We start from the raw sequence: 22,887 nt of genomic DNA, 5'->3' as shown, positions 1-22,887 counted from the left end.
TTTTAAAATAATTCTCGCCAAGATCTTTTCTACAGATGGGAACTTACTGTGTAAAAATACTGGCCCATACTCTGAAAGGAATATGGTTACCAATAAGAGCTCTTAAGGTGTACTTGATCACACTGCAGAAGGAGAGAGGTTTAATTGTGCTGCTTGGATGGAAGCATAGTTGTGTTGTTTTCCAGAACAAAAGCTTGGGCTAAATAAATTACGATGGTTGATAAGACTGTGGTAGAAGGTTGTTATTCTGTTTTAAGTTTGCAAAATACAAGATGGTGAAGTGCAGTTACTCTAAATTACAGGACAAGGAAGGCCCTCAGCTGTCAGCATAAGACAGATTTTACTGTGTGATTGCAAGGTGGAAGCCTGAGTTCTATTTGACTCAGCAAGGGGAATGGATTCCACAGTGACCCCTTCCCTCTTGCTGTAATGAAATGATGCAATAGAAAGAGTAAGATGGATTCAGAAGGGATAGCCAAAACACATGAAGGTTAAAAAGCTGTTGAAAATGCTTCTCTTTCTGCTGGACACTGTTTTCCTGTTCAGATGGAAAAAAGTTGCTTATGTTTTGAAAAACTTAGAGGTCTCCTTTCCTTCTTTTTACTGTCTCCATGCAAGTATCAATCAGTTCCCCAAACAATTGGCCAGATGAAACTGGTACAGCCCTTTATTTACTGGGTTTGTTTCCAGGAAAAAAGGTGGGATTTGCCACTGCTGTGGATCTTGCAGCATTTGACATGGAGGCAGACGCCTGCTTTGCCCACAGTGCTGATGGCCATGCACCAGCAGTGCCTGGTCCCAGGTCTCTGTGGCCAGGAAGCAGTTGAGGAGGGGTGATCTGTGATCCTGGAGGGGATATACACCATACACATATACCTGTGTGTGCTCCTGTGGCAGTCAGCAGGAGAGTTTTCTTGCTTTCTTCACTTGGCATGCATTAGGCATCCCCAGCTGAACATATGGAGCCAGAGCCATGTGCCAGTGGTGGTATGTTTTGTCAAGAACTGTAGGGCTGGGGTAACTCCTCAGCTAAGTTTTGAAAACTACTTTTTTTGTTGTTGTCAGTAACAAAAACATCTCAGCTTGTACACTATCAAAGCATCTTTTGCTTTAACCACATCCCTTGTTTTTGTCATACTATAATCTTCCCTCATAATATTGCTTTCTTTGAGTTTGTTTGATGTAGACAGGAACTCCCACACAGAACCCTACCCCCTCTTTTTCTGTAATTAATTCTGTGATCGTTATTGTGAATATCTCTTGTTGAATCTTTCAAACCCACTTCTGAAATAGATAATCTTTTCACCAGTTTGCCATTGTACTTTCCTCCATTCCTTTCAGAAAATGTTTAGAGGAGAAAAGGGAACAATTTCCCCCTCTCAGGGAGACAATCCATTTGTTGCTTTGGGGAATAGTTTGAAATAAAGATAGAGTTTGCACAAAGAATTTAATGAACTAAATAATAACCTCAAGACTGTTTCTTGCAGTTTTCTCCAGCACCAAGATTATGATGAATCTTGTGAAATGTCTAGAGTAGTCACTATTCCCATAGTTGTTACTCACACTTAATTTTTAGTTGGTTGCTGACTTTTTTCGTCATTTTTTCAAATACCAAAGGAAACACAGTAGGTGGCCCAATGGAGATTTATTTAGAAATAAATCCTTCAGCTGAAGAAATCAGACTGATGCACACTAGTGTTGATAGGACTTGGGTTTCTGTGCCCTGGAGTTGCTGAGACCTGTAGATATGAGAGGTGCAGCTGTGAACTTCCTGGCTTCGGAGAAGACAGAATTCCCACATTAAAGGGAGGGATTGGCTTTAAGTGCTATTTGCAGTACCTGATGTGCAGAATGGCTGGCAGCTGGCTGGGAAGGGTTGGGCACTGGTTACCTTGGTGCAGTTGGAGAAAGATGGAATTTTGTTGAATCTCAGAAAGGCGCTGCCCTCTGATCATCAGGACAGCACTGTGCATCTGCTGGAGAATGTGTCAGAAACGTTTATGGGGTGTCCACAAGTTTCCTGAGGACTTGGGCTGTTTGTTCTGGTACCCCTTTGGAGGCACAAAATCCAGCCCTTCAATGATTAGGGCAGGAGGACATTTAGGCATGCAGAGTGACCTTACCCAGCTAGTGTTAGAGGAAACGTGTCCCCAGATGCTGAGTCCTGTGCTTTGGGTTCAGAAAAGTGACACCCAGGCAAACAAAGTCTACTTAGTTTGGTGGGTGGCTTGAGAAAAAAGCATGGATTGTTTTCTGCATCTGAAGATGGTTTGTTTCTTGTTGATGGAGAAAATTGAATTACATTCTAACAAAGGCACAGCGATAGCTGAGTTTTTTGTGCTAGGGGAGGGTTAGTACAATATGCTTGTACATTTTCCTTCTCTGTTCAGAATATTAGTGTTATTGTGGCTTTTTGTTTCTCACTTTCAATGAAAGAGGTTGACGGAGAGGTGAGATACCAGTTCTGCCTCAGTGATTCATTAAAGCAGAGCTGGAGGAACGGAAGTCGCCCTGTTCAAAGGTGTGGGGAGTGTTTTATTGTTCTGCACGGTGCTGTGAATGCCAACGATTTTGCAGCTGTGAAAAGGGCTCTTAATGAGTTTCAGCATTTTAATGTACTTCAAGTTCCCAATTGTACAAATTTAAGAAGCTTAGCAATTCAGTATCTCCTGAATAATAGCATTTATTTTATACTCTAAATACACTTGGGGAAGTCTCAACAATATTGCAGGAAGTCTTGGTAATATTGTGGCTCCTTCCCGATGTAATAGCTTTAGAGGGCCTAATTGACTTGAACAGTGGAATTGGTCCTTTAAAAAACATGCACACACAATTTTTGATTAATGAGGCCCATAATAAATCATTAATCTTTTTTGGCTCAGAAATTGTCTGAATAGTTTTCAAAGTAGAATTTGTGTATATGTTCCTAAACTGTCTTTGTGATACAGTGCTTGCATTTCAAATCTCTCATCTTCAATTAACCAAAAAAAAAAAAAAAAAACAACCCACCAATCTACCATAATTTAATTTTAGAAAAACAAGTCTAACCTCTGAACTACTGGGTTACTAGGAGGCCAGTGAAGAAATATCTAGATAGGAGTACTTCCTCTTAGAATAATAAAAGCACCATAAAATGACCATGTAGTAAGTGTCCTTCTTCCTGAAGGATCCTAAAGTGCTTTTACACATTTTCTATAGTCAATGTGGGTTATTTACCCATCACTTGAATGAAACCAGTCTTTACTGACTGTGCTAAACAACACTTTTTATAGGAAGGAAATCACAAATAACTCTTGCATTTGAAACTCTGGGGAGAATTTGAGGTAGGCAGATTGTAATTGCCCAATTTGGAAATGGGCCAGAAGACTGTGATTAATATACCCAGGCTGCACTTTAATTGTCCCAGAGTACTCAGGGCCTTCATGTTAATTTTTGAGCTTATGGACTGGATAGCAGGTTTAGCAGAATTTAAAAGTCGGGAAATTTGTTACTTACATAGGGATTAGCAACACTGCAGAACTATACAATTTTTTAGGTGTATACAAGTGGCAGGAGCTGGTTGTGTATTTTGGTTTTTCATCTTGTTTCACTGCATGACCTGTGATTTGGTTGACTACTTTGAAATATTTTTTTCTCACACTGGACTATTTTGAACCCTTTAAATATTGCTGTTTAAGGTCTTAAAATTAATAGCACAGTAAATGCAAATGACTACTCCTTAGCGATTCACTTTCTCAGCGAATTGCTTGATCTTTTGAAACAATGTAATTTCTCAAGAACCTGTGAAAGGTGGATTAGCAGGTTTAGTTGATTGATCTTTAAAAGTAGGGTCATGTAACTCGAAACTATTTCCCATAAAAAAACAAACAAGCTGCGGAGGTTGTTGATGCTTTCCCCAGCAGAGCCAGCCTCATCCGCTCCCTGGCGTGGGAAGGCTGGGAAACCTCTGAGTGTCAGATCCCATCCTGAGGCTGCTGGATGTGCAATCTGTCTGTGGCAGTCACCGATCTGCAGGTCCACAACTGAGTCAACATCACACTGAGACATCACTCAGTGGGATCCAGTGGATATTTATTTTTCTCTTGGAGAACCTGAGCATTTTTAAGGGTTGTTTTGGTAGATTCGGGGGTTTGTGGCCAACTCCATATTTAGCACATAGATTGGGGGGGGGGGGGGTGATTTTGGTTTCTTTTCTTTTTTTCTTTTTAAGTTGTCCACAGAATACATGTTATGTTAGCTCAATCTGTTGAAAAAGTTGACTTAAACACAGATTTCTCAGGACTGCATAGTGTCAGGTTTGGTCCCTTAGGTTTAAGGTGCTTACACAGCTAGTAAAGAAAGCTCCCACACCCACAGCAGTATGTTTTACCATGTGCCACCAGGAATTGCTACAGTCAAGACAAGAACCTCACACAAACTCTGGAATTTCACAGGTTTCTTTTCCACCTTACCTCTTTTAGAAACAGCTGCATTTTACCGCCACAAAAAATTGTTGAGGCTGTTTTGATTTTTTTTTTATTTATGCTATCAGCTGGTGATATCAGTATCAGCAAGGAAAAACACTGGCATAACAAGTGCACCTCAGATAAAGCACTCCTGATTTACATAATAAAATGGCTCTCTCTTATTCTACTTCTCTGCTCTAGTGGTATAATATTAGAGAGCTAAGAGTTTTTAAGATGTTCCACTTTTAAGTCTTGAGCTTTTCTTTTCACTAAAACTGTTCTGAAAACAAGTTATGAATACAGCACCTGAGCTAAAGTGTTCAGTAGTTCAAGTTCTCTTCTTTGATGCTGTCTTTTTCATTATAAAAAAAGGATTCTGAATCTGGAATAAAGTCATAGAACCGTAAAATGGTTTGGGTTGGAAGGGACCTTAAAGATCATCTAGTTCCAACCCTCCTGCCTATGTGCAGGGACACCTCCCACTAGACCAGATTGCTTTGAACTCCCCCTCAGGACTGCAGCCTGGCCTTGAACACTGCCAGGAAAGGGGCATCCGGAACTTCTCTGGGCAACCTTTTCCAGTGCCTCACCACCCCCAGAGTAACGAAATTCTTCCTGATATCTAACCTAAACCTCTATCCTCTTTCAGTTTGAACCCATTCTGCCTTGTCCTGATGACTCAGATCATTTAAGGAGCAACCCAAGAACCAGGTCCAACTTTCAGCATCCTAGAAGGAGACCACACCACTCCCTCTATACCCTGCAGAAGATTCCCCTTTGTCTTAACTTTCCAGCCATCCACCACATCCAAAATGCCAAACTATAATTCCTTTCCAGTCTGGGACTCAAGGAATGCCTGTACATCTTGTCGCACAATTTTATTACTGCAGAAATTCTTAGAGTTGCTTATGATTTATAAGTGAGAAAGAGAATAATAACATTCTTCATTTGTTGTATTTGTGCAGCCATCACTTTTTATATGAACAGTTTATACACATATACAAGTAAATGTAAAATATTATTGCATGCAGATATATTTAATCACACACAAGCAGTCCACCAGCTAAACACATTAAGTGATTCTATATGGGAATACCTACTTTTCATGCACAGTCACTTACACATATGATGCATAATTGCAAATGTGCATCCTTTTTTTGGAAGTCTGGATTCAGCCTTATATGTTTTTACACATAGGCATATGTTTAGCCAGATCTTCAAAAGTGAAATCATATGTAAACTGGAATGCCCTTTTATGTGTGTATTTTTTTGTTATGCATATAATTTAGCACTATACTTATGTACTCAAACACATTACTCCATCATTGATGGAGAGAGGCTGTTTAGAGGAGCATGTAGTGACAGGACAAAGGGAAATGGCTTAAATCTGAGAGAGTAGACTTTGATTAGATATTAGGAAGAAATTTTTCACCATGAGGGTGGCAAGGCACAGGAAGAGGTTGCCCAAAGAAGCTGTGCATACCCCATCTCTGGAAGGGTTCAAGGCCAGGCTGGATGGAGCTCTGAGGAGCCTGATGTAGCAGAAGGTGTCCCTGCCCACAGGCAGGGGGTTGGAACTAGCAAACCTCTAAGATCCCTACCAACCCAGGCCATTCTATGATTCCCATACACACACACACACAGAGATGATCACACACACATATACACCTAACCCACAGCTGAAATACTATACAGACATAAGAAGAGATAGGCATGAACCTCAGGGAGCCTAATATTGAAATGCTAGTGCATTTTCTCACAGGCCAGTTCAGTACAACACAGCAAGTCACTGACAAGTGAGCAGTCACAGCCAGCCAAATCCAGATTTCAGGAAACAAAAGGAAATATGGAGTTACAGGGCTTGGACAATTTCCTTCTTCCATTTCTCTTCTTGCAGGGTCTGGTCATGTGTGCTCAAGGTCAAGTATTGTGCTCTGTTTGAATTCAACTTGTAGTATCTTTCAATCTCTGCTGTCCTGTTCTTTTGTATCTTCTTGTGCCATCTTTGTAAGGTTTGCCTCCTGGTCTCTGGGTTACGAAGGCAATGAACTGCAGGAGCTTCATGCAGCAGCACCTCTGGGCTTGTCCTTCCCACTGTGAACAGCCCTGTGCTGCACAGCCCTGTCCCGCCACCCCAGTCCCGATGCACCTCACCAGCTGACCAGCTGACAACAGAATCTGTTATTTCATGTTGCTTGCCAGATATCTTTGCCTACTGGCTTTCTCAAAACTCTGTTTCTGTCAAAAGAACAGAACATGTGCCCTTTCACACCAGTCTCTTGAGCAGAGGGAAATTCTTTTTCCTCTCCACAGTAGGACTCGGTTATGGCTCCTCATGGCTCAACAAAATTTGCTTTACAATTCTGTCTTCATAGGTGGATAGAACTGGCCACATTGTTCACCTTGCTATCCCTATTCTAATTTCAGAGTGGTTTCCTGCTTCCTTCTGCAGATAATTGTTGACTTTGTCTTTTTCTCTGTGAATATGCAACTGGAAACATTCATTGGCTTGGAAAACTTGAATCAGTGCTCATTGCTGAGAAAACAGTGTTCTTCTAGCTGATATGAAATGTGGAAAGAACTAATGAAAGGTTTGTAGAAAAACTCATTAAGAACTTGTGCTTACCTTGGTTTTTGGATGTAAGAGAGTTCACAGAATACCTTTTGGTTCACTGCTTCTCCCCACCATCATCTTGCCCTATGTTCTTTTGTAGATGGAAAAGTACAATAAATCCCCTCTCCTCTCTGTGCTCATCAAATGGCAAGAGGACGACCATGGTTCTTGTACTGCTTTCTGTATCCTTCCTTTCTCTCTCAGTATTGTAGAGACATAGGAGTGCTTACTACTCTCTCCTGACTTTCTTCAAACCTCTGGGTAATCCACTGAACCCCTCAGATCCTTATTTTCTGCCTACACAAAGCATAATATATCCTTAAATAATGCTTCCTTCCCCAGTGGTACTTGGTTTCTGTGTCAGAGAAGGTAAGCTTTCACACTTTCTCATCTTATTCTCCCAAGCAGGCTGTGAGGAAATACAGACACCTGGCCCCTCTTCCCTGCCACCATGGGTTGTTGATTTGATTCCTGTCATTGCTGTGTTTTCCCTGTTCATTAGCTGTAGCCTCTGCAGCTGCCCTGGAGCCGGTCACGGCCCCAGGTTAGCTGAGGGCAGAGCAGGGAGGGAAGGGATCCCACACAACCCAGTCTCCCCTTCAGCTATCTGCTGTCTAGGCTCTGCTTTCTGACAATGACTGCAGCTGTGGAGCAGCAGACTTCCCTGGCAGGAGAAATCTAGACAGACAGTGCCAACACTGCTGAGACTCCAGCCTGGACACCATGGGGCCATCCATGCCTGCTCTGTTGGCAAAGAGGCAGGATTTTAACCCGTCATTAACCCTTGCATGTTTCTTTCCTGATGCTGGCCCCTAATCTCACCATCATTTGTCAGGGCAGTCTCATCACACAGAGCAGAACCTGTTCTGATGTGTGCTGAGGAAAGCACAGGCAGCTCAGCAGTGCAGGACTGTGTCATGCAGTGGGATTCAGCAATGTTAATTACAGCAATTCAACCCTGCCTTTTTGTTCTATTTTAGTATGTTATGCTTTAAATAAAGCATAACATACTTTATATCCTTTTCCTCCCTTACTCATAATATTTCCTCATTTTCATCAGCAGGAGTGGAAACTGATTATTTCAAGGCCTTCTTGCTACCCCTCTTCAGGGACGTGCTGACTCAGCTTTGGAAATTCCACAAATAGAGGGAATGTGGTAGTGTTGTGTCTGTCGTACTTCTGAGTGATAACCATCCCTTGTCACATTTGAAACACGACTTCGTTGCCTTTTTATATCTGATACATTTAGACATAGTGCAAGTATTTCTGAAGTGTATATTTTGTGAGCTGTGCCTGATCTTAAATGGAAATGGGGGTTTTTTGTCTGTTTTAAATACAGATTTCTCAAAATAAAGCTGTCAAGGCAGTGTTTTATGATGGATTTTGGTTTCCTTAAGTAGTGTCTATGTAGATTTTTTTTTTCCTTAGGTTTCTGTAGTAGTTAAAATATCCAGACTCCCTGAAAATTGATGCATCCTCAAGGACTAGTAGGTTTCTATTTCTGGCATGTGCATCAAGATGAATAACTGCTCTCTAGCAGCTTGTATGGACTCAGGCTAAGTAGGCCTCAACCTTTATCCCAACAGGAATTCCCAGACTAGAAAATTCTGACTTCATTTATGGTTTATAGGAAGTAACACAAAACATGACAAAAGAAAGCCTTCCGTTTCTTCACAGGCAATCACAGGGGACCTGTGCACTGCTTGAATTCGCCTTTGGGTCAGTAGGTCAAATATTAAAAAGCCTTTTACTGTCCCAAAAAGTCCTTTTAAAGCTTTTAATGCTGTCCCAGTGCTGATAATTTACTACTGTTAATGGCTATGGTATTTTTCCGGTCCGAATGTAGACAGTTAAATCTTAAGTCTTTACATTTTAAACAAAGGAATCTGAGTTTCCTTAGATTCCTCAGTCTTAGCCCAAAATCTAGAGAAACACCTGAGTTCCTACTGATCTACAGGTGGATACAACATTGACACTAATTTAACCTCGTGTGCAAATCTGTTTTGTCTTTATATTTTTGGCAGCTTTGAAATGAAATATTAAAGAAAAACAATAAATTTGTCATAATAATCAGAAGAAATGCATTCACTGGGCTATTTGCAACTGAGTGCAGTTCTGAAAATATTTTATGAGCACAGATCCTGATGATACCAACTAAACCAAAGAGAATTTTTCTGTAGCATTCAGTTAGAGAAGGAGCAGGCCATGGCAGGGCAAATACTCTGTCCTTGAAAAGAACAGCTGCTAAAAATAGTGGACAGAAAGTCCTAAAGTCACCATGGCCAAGTACAGCTGTGTGTGCATGAACACATCTGTAACTTGTGGCTCTGCTGCTCCATTATGCCATCCTGTAGCCACTGGAAAATCAGACAGCAAGGTCCTCACCTCTGCCATGCTCCTGTTGTTTTGAGGTCCCATTGCTTCTCTTGCCAAGGAAGGAGCATCTATCCTCTGCTCTAACACCTGCTACAGTCTCCAAAACTTACACAGGAGGGGCCAATGCACAGCTTGGTCTAAACTACTGTTCTTATCTACAGTTTGAGGAACCCAGTTTTGTCCTCTACAATAACACTGCACTCTGACCTCTGCACTGAGCAAGTGGTATTGTATCCTGAGAGAGATTGGGGAGAAGACCATTTGTTTCCACTGCCATTTGCAATCCTTTTGGTCTAATATTACTGCCATGAGAACACAGACATTCTGCTTTAAACTTTGAGATAAGGAGGTAGAACAGCCCAGTCAGCTCCAGGACTCACCACTCTTGAGAGCTGGCATGTTGACAAAAGTAGACTAAAAAAGCAAGATCTAGAAATTCTGTAATAAATTAAACCATTTACTCTAGAATCTGCATTGTTCTGTGCACAGCACTGCATCAAAATCCAGCTTTTGAGTATCAGTTATCATAACTCTTGCTGTTTCAGCTTATGCAAAGTAGAACTGTAGAATTTTTGTAAGAGTGATATTACCTCAACATAACAAGAGTTTCATCTTGAAATACTTGGTTTTATGTCAGGTGTTTGGAAGTATGATTTTAAGTAGAGCAAAAATAATTGTTAATTTCTTTTTTCATATATTATTGCAATCAGATTTTTTTTTCACTGAGCATTTTACATACATAATAAAAAGCATTTCAACTAATTAATGTCACTGGCACTGCAGATATTTTTTGAAGAACTGAAATAAGCACTGCTGCTAAATACTTATTTTTTGCTGTATCATGTTTTTCAAAATTACAAATAATCACAAGAATACATTAAAATGGGATATTTGAGTGCATTCTTCTAAGTTGGAGTTTTTTTAAGAGCACTTCAAATTAAGTTGTTAATTTAATGTTATTGACTTAGTGCCTACAGAAATTTAGGTCAGATTAGTTCTCTTTCCTCCCTTATTGATAATGGAAACTTTATACTGTGGCCTGATTTCATGCTCTGTCCTCTGCAAAGCAAGAAATCTCTTCCATGGCCTCTTAGTGCTCTGTTGCACATCACAAATGCATCCTTTCTGTTGGACAGCATCGTGTAAAACACAGTTCTGGGAAAAAGCAAATAGCAGAGCTAAATTGCAAGATTCATTATCTCTCTGCAGGGAAAAAGGACTTGACTCTTGTCTAAACATCAGTAAGAGAATCCTGCAAAGTATATATCAATCAGCATGTCATTGGGCCAGTATAGCATAAAGGAAACAAACTTACTTGAGGCAATTTTGTCCAATGGGCAATAGGAAACTGTCATAAGTTCACCAGCACACCATCAATGACAAATCAAAATGAATAGATAAGTTATTCAACCTAGATTGCATCTCATCGGGCAAATTAGCCTCTTGCTTCCAGAGGTTATAAGTGATTTTCTGATTTCAGGTTCACGGGTAGGGGTTAGTGTAGCATTTTCAGAAATTGCTATAGACAGCCATCAGATCATCTGAGGTAATTAATTGATTTGTACTTAACAGCAGTAAAAATAGCAAACCAGTCACTAAAACAGTATGAAAGAGAATATGGAGACAACTGAACATATTCAAAGATGGAATGACACAATGATTTGGTTTTTTGTGTTGATCTGCCCTTTTGGCTGCACTGTACTGTGCAAGTTGGAAGCTGGAAATTTGTTTCTAGGAAGATTAAGAAGTAAGGAGTTGTAAAAATATCACCTTGTAATAGCAAAAATATAAATAAGATGTTTTTATGTCAGTCTTTGATAGTTCTGGTTTGTATTCTGTGGAAGTGAAAGGAAGTACCAGGTATCTTATAGAATCTGAAGGCAGCAACCATGGTGACTCAAGCCCATATTTTCCACAGAAGACAAAAGGCAAATCAAATCCCCACTGGCAGGTGAATTACCTGATGGAAGGTCTTGCAGCAGCTCTGTGCTGGACAGAGCAGTAACAATTCAGCCCCAGCAATATTTAGCTTCAGCAAATGCTGCGCTGTCCATGAACAAACTTAATTAAAAGAAAGCTGAGTCCAGCTTACACAGCAGACACAGCACTCTGATAGTTTGCACAGAGAGAAGAAATCCTGGGCATATATAAACTCTGAACTCTTTTAAAGTTCATGGTTTTAATTAAAACAGTACGTATAAATAATATTCCACTGTGGAGCTGATACAGGTATTTGTGACAAATAATTTCTACAATATCTTTTGTTTCTTCTCTTCATAGGTCATGGGGTGTAGGAATTTGCTTGTTTGCAATTTTTGGACAAAATTTGGTAGAGTAAATTTTAGCCTATGCCTTGTTTAACAAGTAGCTGCAAAGAGTGCTTCAGTGATGGGTGCCAGGTCACATCTCTCTTTTCTGATTAGATGATTCCAGGAGAAGGATTTCAAATGGCACGAGTTCTTTTCTTGGGTCACTATAAAGTTCAGAAATGCTTAAATTTACTTAGGCAAATAACAATGAAATATTTTTGAAAATCATTGGGAAAATTCTTTAGAATAGCACTTATGAGTGTTTTCTGTGTTCATATGCAGAGCTTCTGTGTCTCTTTAGAAAGTGACCTCATAGTTAACAGACTTTTGACATGACTTAGTGACAATCAAGTTTATACAGAAAAAGGATGCTGCAGGTTTAGTTTTAGCTGTATTTATATTGTTTGATGGATTTGGCTTAATTATTGCTGTGTAGTGGTTGCATAATTATTCTGTGGCCAAATCTGTGACTGTTTGGAAACACAGTTAATAAGTTTTGAGCCATCATAGTGTAAATATCAAGTAGGGCTGGGCACACAAGGAAGATAATTTATGAAACATGTAGTCAGCACTAAGTCTAAAAAGGCACAGTGACTACTGTGAAGTTGATCTGTCAGGGTGAAATCTTGAGATTTAACATCTCAAGATGTTAAATCTTTGTGTTTTGGAGTCTTTGGAAGACCATCAAACACCACACAGATTCTTTTGAAGATACCTAAGACAAAATGAGCTGCTTTGAATAACCAAATGTCCTCTGTTCTTCAGTATTTTCCCTGTGAAACTGTCCGTGTTTAAACAGTCTTGGTTGAGGAGATAGCTCATGCTTCCAACAATGTCCAATGCTAAAAAATTTAAAGTGGGAAAGTGATAAGGCCAGATTCAGTAGAGATAAGCCTGGGGGCATCATGCCAATGTTTGAGGGATAATGTGCTAGCAAGATCTGCTGTCTCAGTGGAGACAGGGGATGGAGATCCATGCAGGAGCAACAACACGGGGATTTTTGATGGGTTAGAAACCTCAGAGGCACCTGAGAATGGTCATGTAATAATTAGGGCTTCTTCCCCAAAAAACATGTTGGGATTGACAACCCAACCAGAAGGCAATGTGGCTACTGCAATGAAAGAAAACAAAAATTGCTTCTATAAATACGTCAGCAATAAGAGGAGAGCTAAGAAAAATTTCCATACATTATTTATGTAGAGGGGAACAGTGACAAAGAATGAGGAAAAGGCTGATGTACTTAATAATAAGACCAGCAGTTGTTCAGGTGAGCTGAAAGATGGGGATGGGATCAGAATGAAGCCCGTATATTCCCAGGGGAAATGGTTAGTGTTCTGTTATACAAGTTTGTGGTGCCAGACAGGATCCACCCAAAGATAGTGAGGGAGCTGACATAGTGCTCATCGAGCCACTTTCAATCATTTCCCAGCAGGAAGCTTGTGGTTGACTTGAAGGTACAAAATGTGACACCCATCTATAGGGATGGGAAGATCTGGGGAACTGCAGGCCTGTCAGCCTGACCTTAGTGCCAGGAAAGGTTATGGAGCAGATCATCTTGAGCACCATCACGCAGCACGTACAGGACAACCAGGGCATCAGGCCCAGGCAGGATGGGTTTGTGAAAGGAAGGTCCTGCCTGACCAACCTGATCTCCTTCTATGACAAGGTGACACTTACTGGATGAGGAAAAGACCATGGATGCTGTTTACCTAGACTTTACTGAAGCCTTTGACACCATTTCCCACAGCATTCTCTGTGAGAAACAGGCTGCTCATGGCTTGGATGCATATGGTTTCACTTGATAAAAATTGTCTGAATGGCCAGGCCCAGAGAAAGGTGCTGAATGGAGCTGCATCCAGCTGGCAGCTGGTCACAAGTGGTGTTCCCCAGGGATCAGTGTTGGGTCCAGGCCTGTTTAATTTCTTTATCAGTCATCTGGATGAGGGATCGAGTGCACCCTCAGTCAGTTTGCAGGTGGCACTAAGGTGGGCAGGAAAGTTTGCTGAAGGGTAAGGAGGCTCTACAGAGGGATCTGGACAGGCGGGAATGATGGGAAAACGCCAATTGTATGAGATTCAACAAGGTGAAGTTCTTGGGTTACAACCCCACTGAACACTGCAGGCTTGGAGAAGAGCGTCTGGAAATCTGCCTGGTGGAAAAGGACCTGGGGGTGCTGTTGGATATCCAGCTGAACATGAGCCAATGTGTACCCAGGTGGCCAAGCAGGCCCATGGCATCCTGGCCTGTATCAGCAAAAGTGTGACAGCAGGACCAGGGCAGGGATTGTCCCCCTGTGCTCAGCACTGGTGAGGCCACACCTCAAATCCTGTGTTCAGTTCTGGGCCCCTCACCACAAGAAAGACACTGAGGTGCTGGAGTGAGTCCAGAGAAGGACAATAGAGCTGGTGAAGGGTCTGGAGCACAAGTCCTGTGAGGATCAGCTAAAGGAGCAGGGGTTATTCAGCCCAGGGAAAAGGAGGCTCAGTGGAGACCTTTTCATTCTCTACAACTGCCTGAAAGGAGGGTGCAGCCAGGCAGGGGTCAGTCTCACAGGAAACAAGTGGTAGGAAATTTCCTCAAGTTGCACCAGGGGAAGTTCAGATTGAATATTAGGAAAAGAAATTACCATAAGAATCATCAAGCATTGGAACAGGCTGTCCAGGGAAGTGGTGGAGTCGCCATTTCTGGAGGGATTTAAAAGACAAGTACGTTTGTGGCAGGTAGGGACATGGTTTAATGACAAGCTTGGCAGTGCTGGGTTAAGGGATGGACTCAATCATCACAAAGGTCTTTTCCAACTTAAACAATTCCAAGATTCTTAGAAAGAGCTTTGGAAATACTCTTGACAAGGAGGCCTGCATTACTTCTGGCAGTTTCTTTCAACTGTATCCATTATATTATTACTACATTGTGTACTAATAAAATCCATGCGAAGTTTAGGCTTTCTATACAGCATTGTAAGCCTTTTGGTGTGGTGCTCAACAAGACAGTGAAACTAGCCAGGGATCAATAGTTAACTGGCCATTGATTTAGCTGTCTACGTTGTTAAAAATGTGCCCACACAAAGGAGAGAAAATAAGCAAGGAAAAAGTCAAAGGGAACCCTGGCAGCTGCACTTCATTCATTTTGTTCACCTCGTGTTACTGGAATGATGGCTCAAAATATGTCATTGAGAAATCTGGAAGGCTGCATCATCTGGACCATTGCTATAGCAAAGGTTTCATGAGAGTTTGTTTTTTCCTTCCTTTTATAAAACAAATATGTAATGTAAAAAATCTTTGAGAGCAGACTACTGTCACTGAATTCATATCAGTATATCTTCACTGACTGGAAAGGCACCACATGAACGTACATGGGCAAGATCGCCACCCCCAACTACTACACCATACCCTTCCCTCCCATCCTCACTGAGAAAAAGAAAAAGGAGCTCCTGCTGTCACTTCTCTGACACCAGGAGGTGGTGTAGTTTGGGGTGACTTTCTCCCAAATGTCACATTACTAGCCCATATTCATCTTATGTAATAGTGATTAAGTAAGTTAGGAGCATCCTGCCATGCTTGGATGGGTAAGTGAAGGGAGAACATCTCCAAATGTTCCTTTAAGACATTAGGTATTAGAGCTGCAGTTACACACCAGGATTATGAATTCAGTACCTTACTCTGTCTGAAACCAGGCATCTTTCTCACATGTGAAAAAACATGCCACATTAATGTGGAAAAACAGCAGGAATAAATGGAGTAAATAACAATAAATGGAATAAATAACAATAGAAAACTAGGGGGAAAGTATTTTCATTCAGAATTTTGGTGTGTGACTCCAACCAAATGCCCATAAAATCAGCTTTTAAATGAATATCTCTTTTAGATGTCCTAAAAAGTTCTCACGATCTGCAGTACTAAAAACATAAATATTACAAAAGAGAACAACAAGAAGAGTTACTGAATGTGAATCTACTAAGAGAAAGTATTACATGCTTCCTCTAAATTTCATTTAACCTTAGTGGCTGTGAAGAATCCAGTTTAGAAATAATTTAATAACCTGGAGATGAGACTGATGCTAACATACAACTGCAGTTTTCAAAACAGTGAGCAAACACTGGAAAACGTATGAAATGGCACATAAATGTTTCTATATACATGGTCTGGTTTCATACATATGCTTCCACATAATGGCTTTTTCTTTTAAAATGACTATTTTTATCTTAAGGGGAGAAGTTCAACCCAAATCTTTAAAGAAGACAAGGAGTTCAATCCATAGGCTGAAGATCTGGGCAGTAGCCATAAGGCAGAGATGAACTAATTTGGGGAAAATACTGACTGAGGGTGTTTTGAACCTGCATCTAAAAAGAACTGTGTTTCTAAAGGTGAGCCGTAATATTGACCTGTGTCAAAATTAATATTATGAAGTCTCAATTTATTAAAGACAAGAAAAGATATGATCTATTAGTATAAATATTGATTATCTCTTTTAAAAGAGGCGTTCAGAATCTCGTATCGATCCACATACAAAGTTAAATTCCCAGAATAAGTTTGGAAGATGGAAAAAGAAATCATTTGAACTCATAATCAGAGCTTAGTTTCCTAGAGCAAGCAGCTCTAAGGAGAAATAAATTAGGTTCAATAAAAGAAATTGGTACATAAGGTTTCCAGATAAACCAAACACATTCAGTTTCCAGTCCTACTGAGATCACAGATTAGAAGAGGTTTGAGTTCCTCTCAAAAAAATAACATTGCCAAAAGCTGTCTGCCCCTCCCTACACGTGTCTTCAAAGAATGCATTACTAAACGTCCTGTGTAAAGAGGCTCAGCCTCAGCTCGCACAAGCAGGAATTGTTCTTTCAGCTTTTCACGCGTTGCTTCCAAGGATTATCTCAAGATGGGAGGGAAAATCCCATCTTTGGGAACGTTGTCCTCCCTTTCAGAAATGTCTGGGAGGGCCCAGCAAAGCAAACAGCAAACTTGGAGTTGCAGCACACCCTCTGATAGGGTTTATTTTGTTTTGTTTTCTGTTTGAAATGCTGTTGGTGTAGTGCAATGCAAATGCTCTGCATTATAAACTTATTTTGCTTCTTGGCACTGGCCTTGGGAGCTGAGTGACTGGCCCAGTTCTTGCTAAAAGGCAGTGACAAAATTTCTGGCTGTTTCCCCAGTACAACTACTCCTGACTGCTGAACTCCAGAGCCTGGCAGCAGGACACCTCCTCTGCTGACCACTGGAGCTGGTCTGAGCTCATTGAAAACATGGGCTTGACCTACTGTTAGTTTGCAGTATTCACAATTTTAAATATTCCAATTGTAAGATTGGATTTTTTTCAAATTGGAATTAAAAAAAATTATTATTTTTTCACAATTTTAAGCCTTTCTGGGTGTGGTTTTGACCACTTTGAGAGTGTCTATCATACACATCCCCAGCCAGATTGCCCAACTGCAACAAATGCATGCAGCTATAGCCCCTGGAGTGCAAGGGCCGGAGGAGCTGAGGTATTATGCTCATACTGTGATGGTGAAGCAGGCTGCATTGGGAGCAAAGGGAGTTGCAAAAAGCCATGCACTTCTCTGGAGAGGATCTTAAATTGACTGAATTTCTTTTTCGTTGTTGTTGGCTCATTCTTGGGCGCTCAGGGTACCCACACACATAGGCACACACCAGGATCCCAGAATGCCATCGCCTAAGGTGCGAGGCTGTGCCAGGATTTCATAGGGTTGGGACTGACTGGATAAGTTTATCCTTGCTTCTCTGGGGCTGCAGTGTGAGAGCAAACTGTACATGGAAAATCCTTGGCCTGTCAGATGGGAGATCTTGGCTGCCATGAACATTTGTGAGGATAGCCAGGAGCAGGCTTTTGATGGAGCCTTGAGGCTGTGCTTGCAAATTTGCATGTCTGGAGCACGGTTCTTCTGCAGCTGGCACATGCAGCAGGCTGCACTGTTGCTTCACCGCTCTCTTCATGAAGCAGCAACTTGGCCTGGCGTTGTACCCCTTATTTATCTGTGTTTGGCTGGGGGCCTGGGAAAGAGGAGGAGCTGTGCTGCTGCACTGCAGAGCAGTGCTCCTCACTGCTCCAGCAGCCCCCTGCTCCTGCAAACCTCCAGCACAGCGGTCAGCTGCAGTGGCTGGCCCTGCTCCCCTGGGGATGCCCTTCTCACTCGTGGGGGCCAGGGCCAAGGGACAGGAGTGCTTTGGGAAGGCTGTATCCACAGGTGTGTCACTCCCCCACGGCGCAGGGCCAGCATGGTGTCTCTTGTGTGGTCGGGAGGGGTAAATGTCTTCACTGAAAGGGTGGTCAAGGATTGGAGCAGGCTGCCCAGAGAGGTGGAAGAATCAGTGTTCCTGGAAGTTTTTAAGAAACATGTAGATGCTGTGCTTAGAGACATGGTTTGGTGGTGGACCTGGCAGCATTAGGTTAATGGTTGGACTTGATCTGGAAGGTCTCTTCCAACCTTAATGATTTTAGGATTCTATGAAATCGCTAGCAAAGCCCAGGCTCTGCTTGGCTGGTGTCCCCACAGCGCTGGCTCCGAGTCTGCAGCTGCATGGCATCCAAGTCATGGTGCAGTTGGAGTTGTTTGTGGTGAGCGTGTGGCTTTCTGCCACCCACCCTTCTGGTTCGTACCCAGACTATGTAGGGGCATAGGAGGAAAATGCAGCTCTGAAGTGACCTTCAGAATCAAACAGAAGGCTTCCAGCTCTCTCACTGATGACTGGTCAGTCAATGCATTTTGGGACTGGAGACAATAATAAATGGGATTTTAGTGGCCCAAGATGGGAAGCTGCATTTTTTTTAATGTCTAGTGAGAAGTGTTAGAGACAATTAAATGAACCACAGGAAGCCTGATTCAGACACCAACATTGCCATCAGTCCTGCAACCTGGGGAGCTGTTCCTTCACTGAAGGCAGAAACTGAGCTGTCAACTGTTTAGGATTATGAAAGGCAAGTAGTTCATGGGGTGCTCAGACTTATGGTTCTGGTTAGGCTTATCTTGTCAACAAATAGGCACATTTTGAACAGCAGGACACTCTACCTTCGACAGTGAAAAGCTCAGCAGTGGCATTGGGATGGGGAAGAGAAAATCTCACACAGGAGCTTGTGGAATTTGGGATGAACAGGCTTCGGCAAAAGGAGAGGCGTGTGTCAGCACCTGCACGCCGAACATCAGAGTTCTCTGCACAACTGAAAAAGGGCACAAAGAGCTTCAGTGCCAGAGGCTGGGAGTGGGACCAAGCCTGAGAAACAGGGTCTCATGAGGGTAGGTGACAGTGGGGCCTGACTGCACAGTGATAGGGCAACTGGGTTCCACACCGCCCCTGTAAAGCCTGCTCAGCTCCCAGCTGCATTACTGTGAAGGCATTTCATCTTGTTTCAGTCTGTTCTGTGATCTATGGCTTCTGTGGGGTGATATTTCTCTGTAAGGGAAAGGGGTATTTCTCTAAATGCTATATTTGTATAGTAAGGAAAAAAATGTGATTTTTTTCCCTTTCTTAGAAAACACTGTTGTGTTGTGGAGGTAGCATGAGTGGTTTCATCTGTCTCTCTCTGTTTGCAACATTTATTTATCACGTTGATAAAAGATAGGCTTGGCAAATCCCTGTGAAAGAGTGACTATGGTCTGCTAGTCTTTCATTCATCCTCAGAGGGTAGCTAACTTTCCACGGATATTTAAAACAACGACATTTAATCTCTGGCACAGTTAAAAGGCTTATGTGTTCCTGGTTCACAAGTGAGACACATTGGCAATGGTTCTTATTTATTTTATTTGTTTGCCCCAGCTTGAAAAGTGAGTAGTCAAAGGAAGAGTTCTCCTTTTAATGTGCTGCGGGACTGAGTTGCTTCGGTGAAAGCAGAGGCTGTCATGAAGTTACTGAAGCATAACTCCACTTTTCCACATTAGTCTGCTCTTTGGCTATAGGGATTTCATCAGCATATTTTTTTCTAAATATTAGCAAGTGATGTTAGTCCTTGAGCATTGATTGGTGGATTAATCAAAGCCCTTAACCAATCAATAGGTAGAGGTTTGCATAATAATGGAATTATTTCTGAAGAAGTGTGCCAATTGGAATTGCAAAACTTTCTCCTTCAATTTTCTTCTTGAATGCCTCTGCTTTACCTGCCTCTATTGCTCACCCTTTCAAAGTACTTAGTAACAATGAAGATGCTTCCAAATTCCTACATTTTCACTTTTTTGTGTGGCTTCGGAATGTGGAGGGTGGATAAAGGGGGGAAGTACCAATCAATAAAATTTAAATAGTTTGCATACAGATAAGGTAAAAAATGTAAAGAAAAGAAAAGACAGAGAGAGAAAGAAATAAAGTAGCTTGCATTCTTGTATCCTTGCTTTTCCAAAACCTAGAAGTGTGATCTGAAGCTCATATTCCTTTTCTTTTCTTGTCTACCTTCCCTCCGGGACTGTTTGCATGATTTCCCTTCCATTGTCAGTACTGCAGCAGTTCTGACCCCTCACTAGCATCTTTTGGTTACTGGAGAGGAACTAGCTTTTGGATGTGTATAAATGTAAATTGATGTGAGAGGAAGGAAGATGGCTGCAGGGAAAGATAACTGGAAAGGGAAAGAAGGTTTTCCTAGATGTGAGGTTTGTAACTTCAGTTGAATTTGCAGTAAATTCAGTGTTCATGTGTGTGATGTTCTCTCCTCTCTTCTGCCCCTTACTGTAAGACATGGTAATAACTGGGTATATTTTTAAGTTCAGCAGCTTGAAAACATGCCTCCTGTGGTCTTTTATTTATGTTTTGTAAAACAGTGCAGAATTCATTGTGCACGGCAATGTGTTGTTTCGTGGGGTAGCGAGTCTGGAGATGCAAAGCTAGAATGCAGTGGTCATTAGCCAGTACCTCCAAAGACAAGCATCCATAGCCCTGTGAGCAGATTCCACATTAAACAGTACAACAGTATTACAAGCCTCCTGATTTTGGACCTTTTGGGGTATCCATTGGCAGTTTTTTGTCTTGTCCAAAAGGGCTAAAATTTCCCTTGAGCCTGAGGTAAGAGAAGCTAAAAACTTTCTTCAGCTTCTGATTGTGGTATTTAGCTACATTAGATTTGCCTTAGTCATTCCTGCCCCTGCAAAGATGGTGTGAGTGGATCACAGCTTGGAGCAATTTCTCTTTCCAATATTGAGGCCTTGAATGTACAAGGCAGTGATGGAGCAGACCTCTTGGTTCTGTCCTGTCTTCGTACATCTTCTCTAAACAGAATGCATGATTGTCTTTGACAAGACACATTCTCACTGATTTTAATGGAGTGTAATTTGAAACTAGTTTAGTTAAACCAGGACAGATGGCTGCGTGTAATTTCATAATAGTGCTAGGCTGCAGTGCTGCTGCAAGGTTATTAATCTGATTTTAGGACAACTCAGCAAAAAAAGGATATTGTTGTTGTCAACTCAATGTTGAACAAGTACAAATTAATTCTGCCCATTAAAATGTGTAATAAAAAGAATGAAAAACTCTGTCTCAGAGAACTTTCTCAGAGAAGGTGTTATCTGGATTACTGCACAGTATAATGATTGCATCTTATATTTTTGGTTATTTAATATTAGCTGAAATTATGTAGTAATACATGATCACAGTCGGGCTTGTACTGGCAGGTGATCAGACATAATGTAAAGCTTTTATCAATAAAAATGGACAGAGCCATGAAAATTTGCAAGGGCATAACTAAATTGATTTAATGCAATCAAGACCTGGTTGTCTGTAGACAAGGGGCTTTTTTACTGCTTTAATATACTTATTTTACATATGGCATCTATATCTCTTTCATATTTCTTTGCAGTAGTTCAGAAAGAAAGGAGTTGGAGTGGTTCATGGAAAGTTTAGCCTAAAGATCTGAAATAGAACAAGAAAGCTGCTTTCAAATTTGTTTTTTAAATTATTCATGCTACAGGCTTTGTTTTATAAGATTTTTTGATTTAGTCTCAGAATAAACGTGACCTATCTCAGCAGGACCATAGGTTGAACTGCAGAACTCCGTCTCCTGCCCCTGACCCAGTTAGATCTTGTTGCTTATTATTAAGAAAGACATTTTTGATTAGGAAAGAAAGGGAAAAGAGACTGTGAAAAGTGTTCTGTGTTTTCAACCAACCTTTTTCATGATGTACAGGCTGAGTGGGAAGTGTTCAGGCTGGGAAGCACATCTGATTAAAGTATATGTTGAATTTTTATTCTTTATTTATGTTAACATTAGCAAATTTGTGGAAATCCCGTTTTCTTCACAATCTGCTAAACAGGGACACAAATCCAATTGCGCTTGAGAGTAATTTTCTATAAGTGAATAGTGTCACTGAGTTCAATAAGAGCAATCACACACAGAGTTAAGCACATGCATGAGAGTTTGCAGAAATTTGGCAAGTATGTTGCCATCATGAAGAAATTACCCAGCTTTTCTTCTAATGCAGAAATGAATTCTTGGCTTGGTCCAATTTTGAGTAGCCCTTGTTGTACAAGCCATAAGCTATTCTGTTGTGTTAAGCCTAACTGAGGATATTTCTCTTATTTTGTCACAGCAACAAGAGCAAGATCCCACAAATCTATACATCTCAAATTTACCTGTGTCCATGGATGAGCAGGAACTGGAGAATATGCTGAAACCCTTTGGACATGTCATTTCCACCAGAATATTAAGAGATGCAAATGGAGTCAGCAGAGGAGTCGGCTTTGCCAGGTGAAACCTTTGCTCTTACTTTGATTCATGCACATTTTTTCAGCTTTGGTCCTTTGCAAATGCTGTCTGTTCTGTAGCTCTAAAATCTCACAGCTATGGAAGATGCAGAGCAGCACCGTTATCAGATTGTATCTGTTCTTTCCACCCAGAAATGCCAGTGCAGAAGGATGTTCATTTCATTGCTCTAAAAACTGGTTGATTCTGTGTAGGTATATGTAAATAAAAATGGCTAGGAATAGTGAGCTATCCACTCAGGATCAAGCTCGGGTAATAATAAATGTGCTACAGGAAAAAGCACACACTTGGTAAAGAAACCAAGGCCTGTGCTTAGGAGGTCCTGGGGTGAACTTATTGCAGTCTTTCAGTACCTGTAAGAAATCTGGAGAGAGACTGGATAGTCTGTAAGGTTTCTTTCAACCCAAATCACTCTATGAAACTGTTTAAATACTTGACAAAGATTTTGCAACTG

At 41.3% G+C, this 22,887-nt stretch overlaps 1 protein-coding gene across 7 annotated transcripts in view; it reads left to right on the top strand.

The window, feature by feature from the left end:
• Nucleotides 1–22,887, top strand: part of RBMS3 (RNA binding motif single stranded interacting protein 3) — a 706,117-nt gene that overhangs the window by 529,953 nt on the left and 153,277 nt on the right. For all 7 annotated transcript variants that reach the window (XM_063408744.1, XM_063408737.1, XM_063408753.1 and 4 more), the window contains one exon: nt 22,261–22,418. In XM_063408744.1, the coding sequence (XP_063264814.1) occupies nt 22,261–22,418 (158 nt within the window). The remainder of the gene's footprint in view (nt 1–22,260; nt 22,419–22,887) is intronic.

The sequence above is a fragment of the Prinia subflava genome, chromosome 1 (assembly GCF_021018805.1).
Source record: "Prinia subflava isolate CZ2003 ecotype Zambia chromosome 1, Cam_Psub_1.2, whole genome shotgun sequence".
Taxonomy (NCBI): domain Eukaryota; kingdom Metazoa; phylum Chordata; class Aves; order Passeriformes; family Cisticolidae; genus Prinia; species Prinia subflava.
This window is presented reverse-complemented; position numbering and strand designations above follow the sequence as displayed.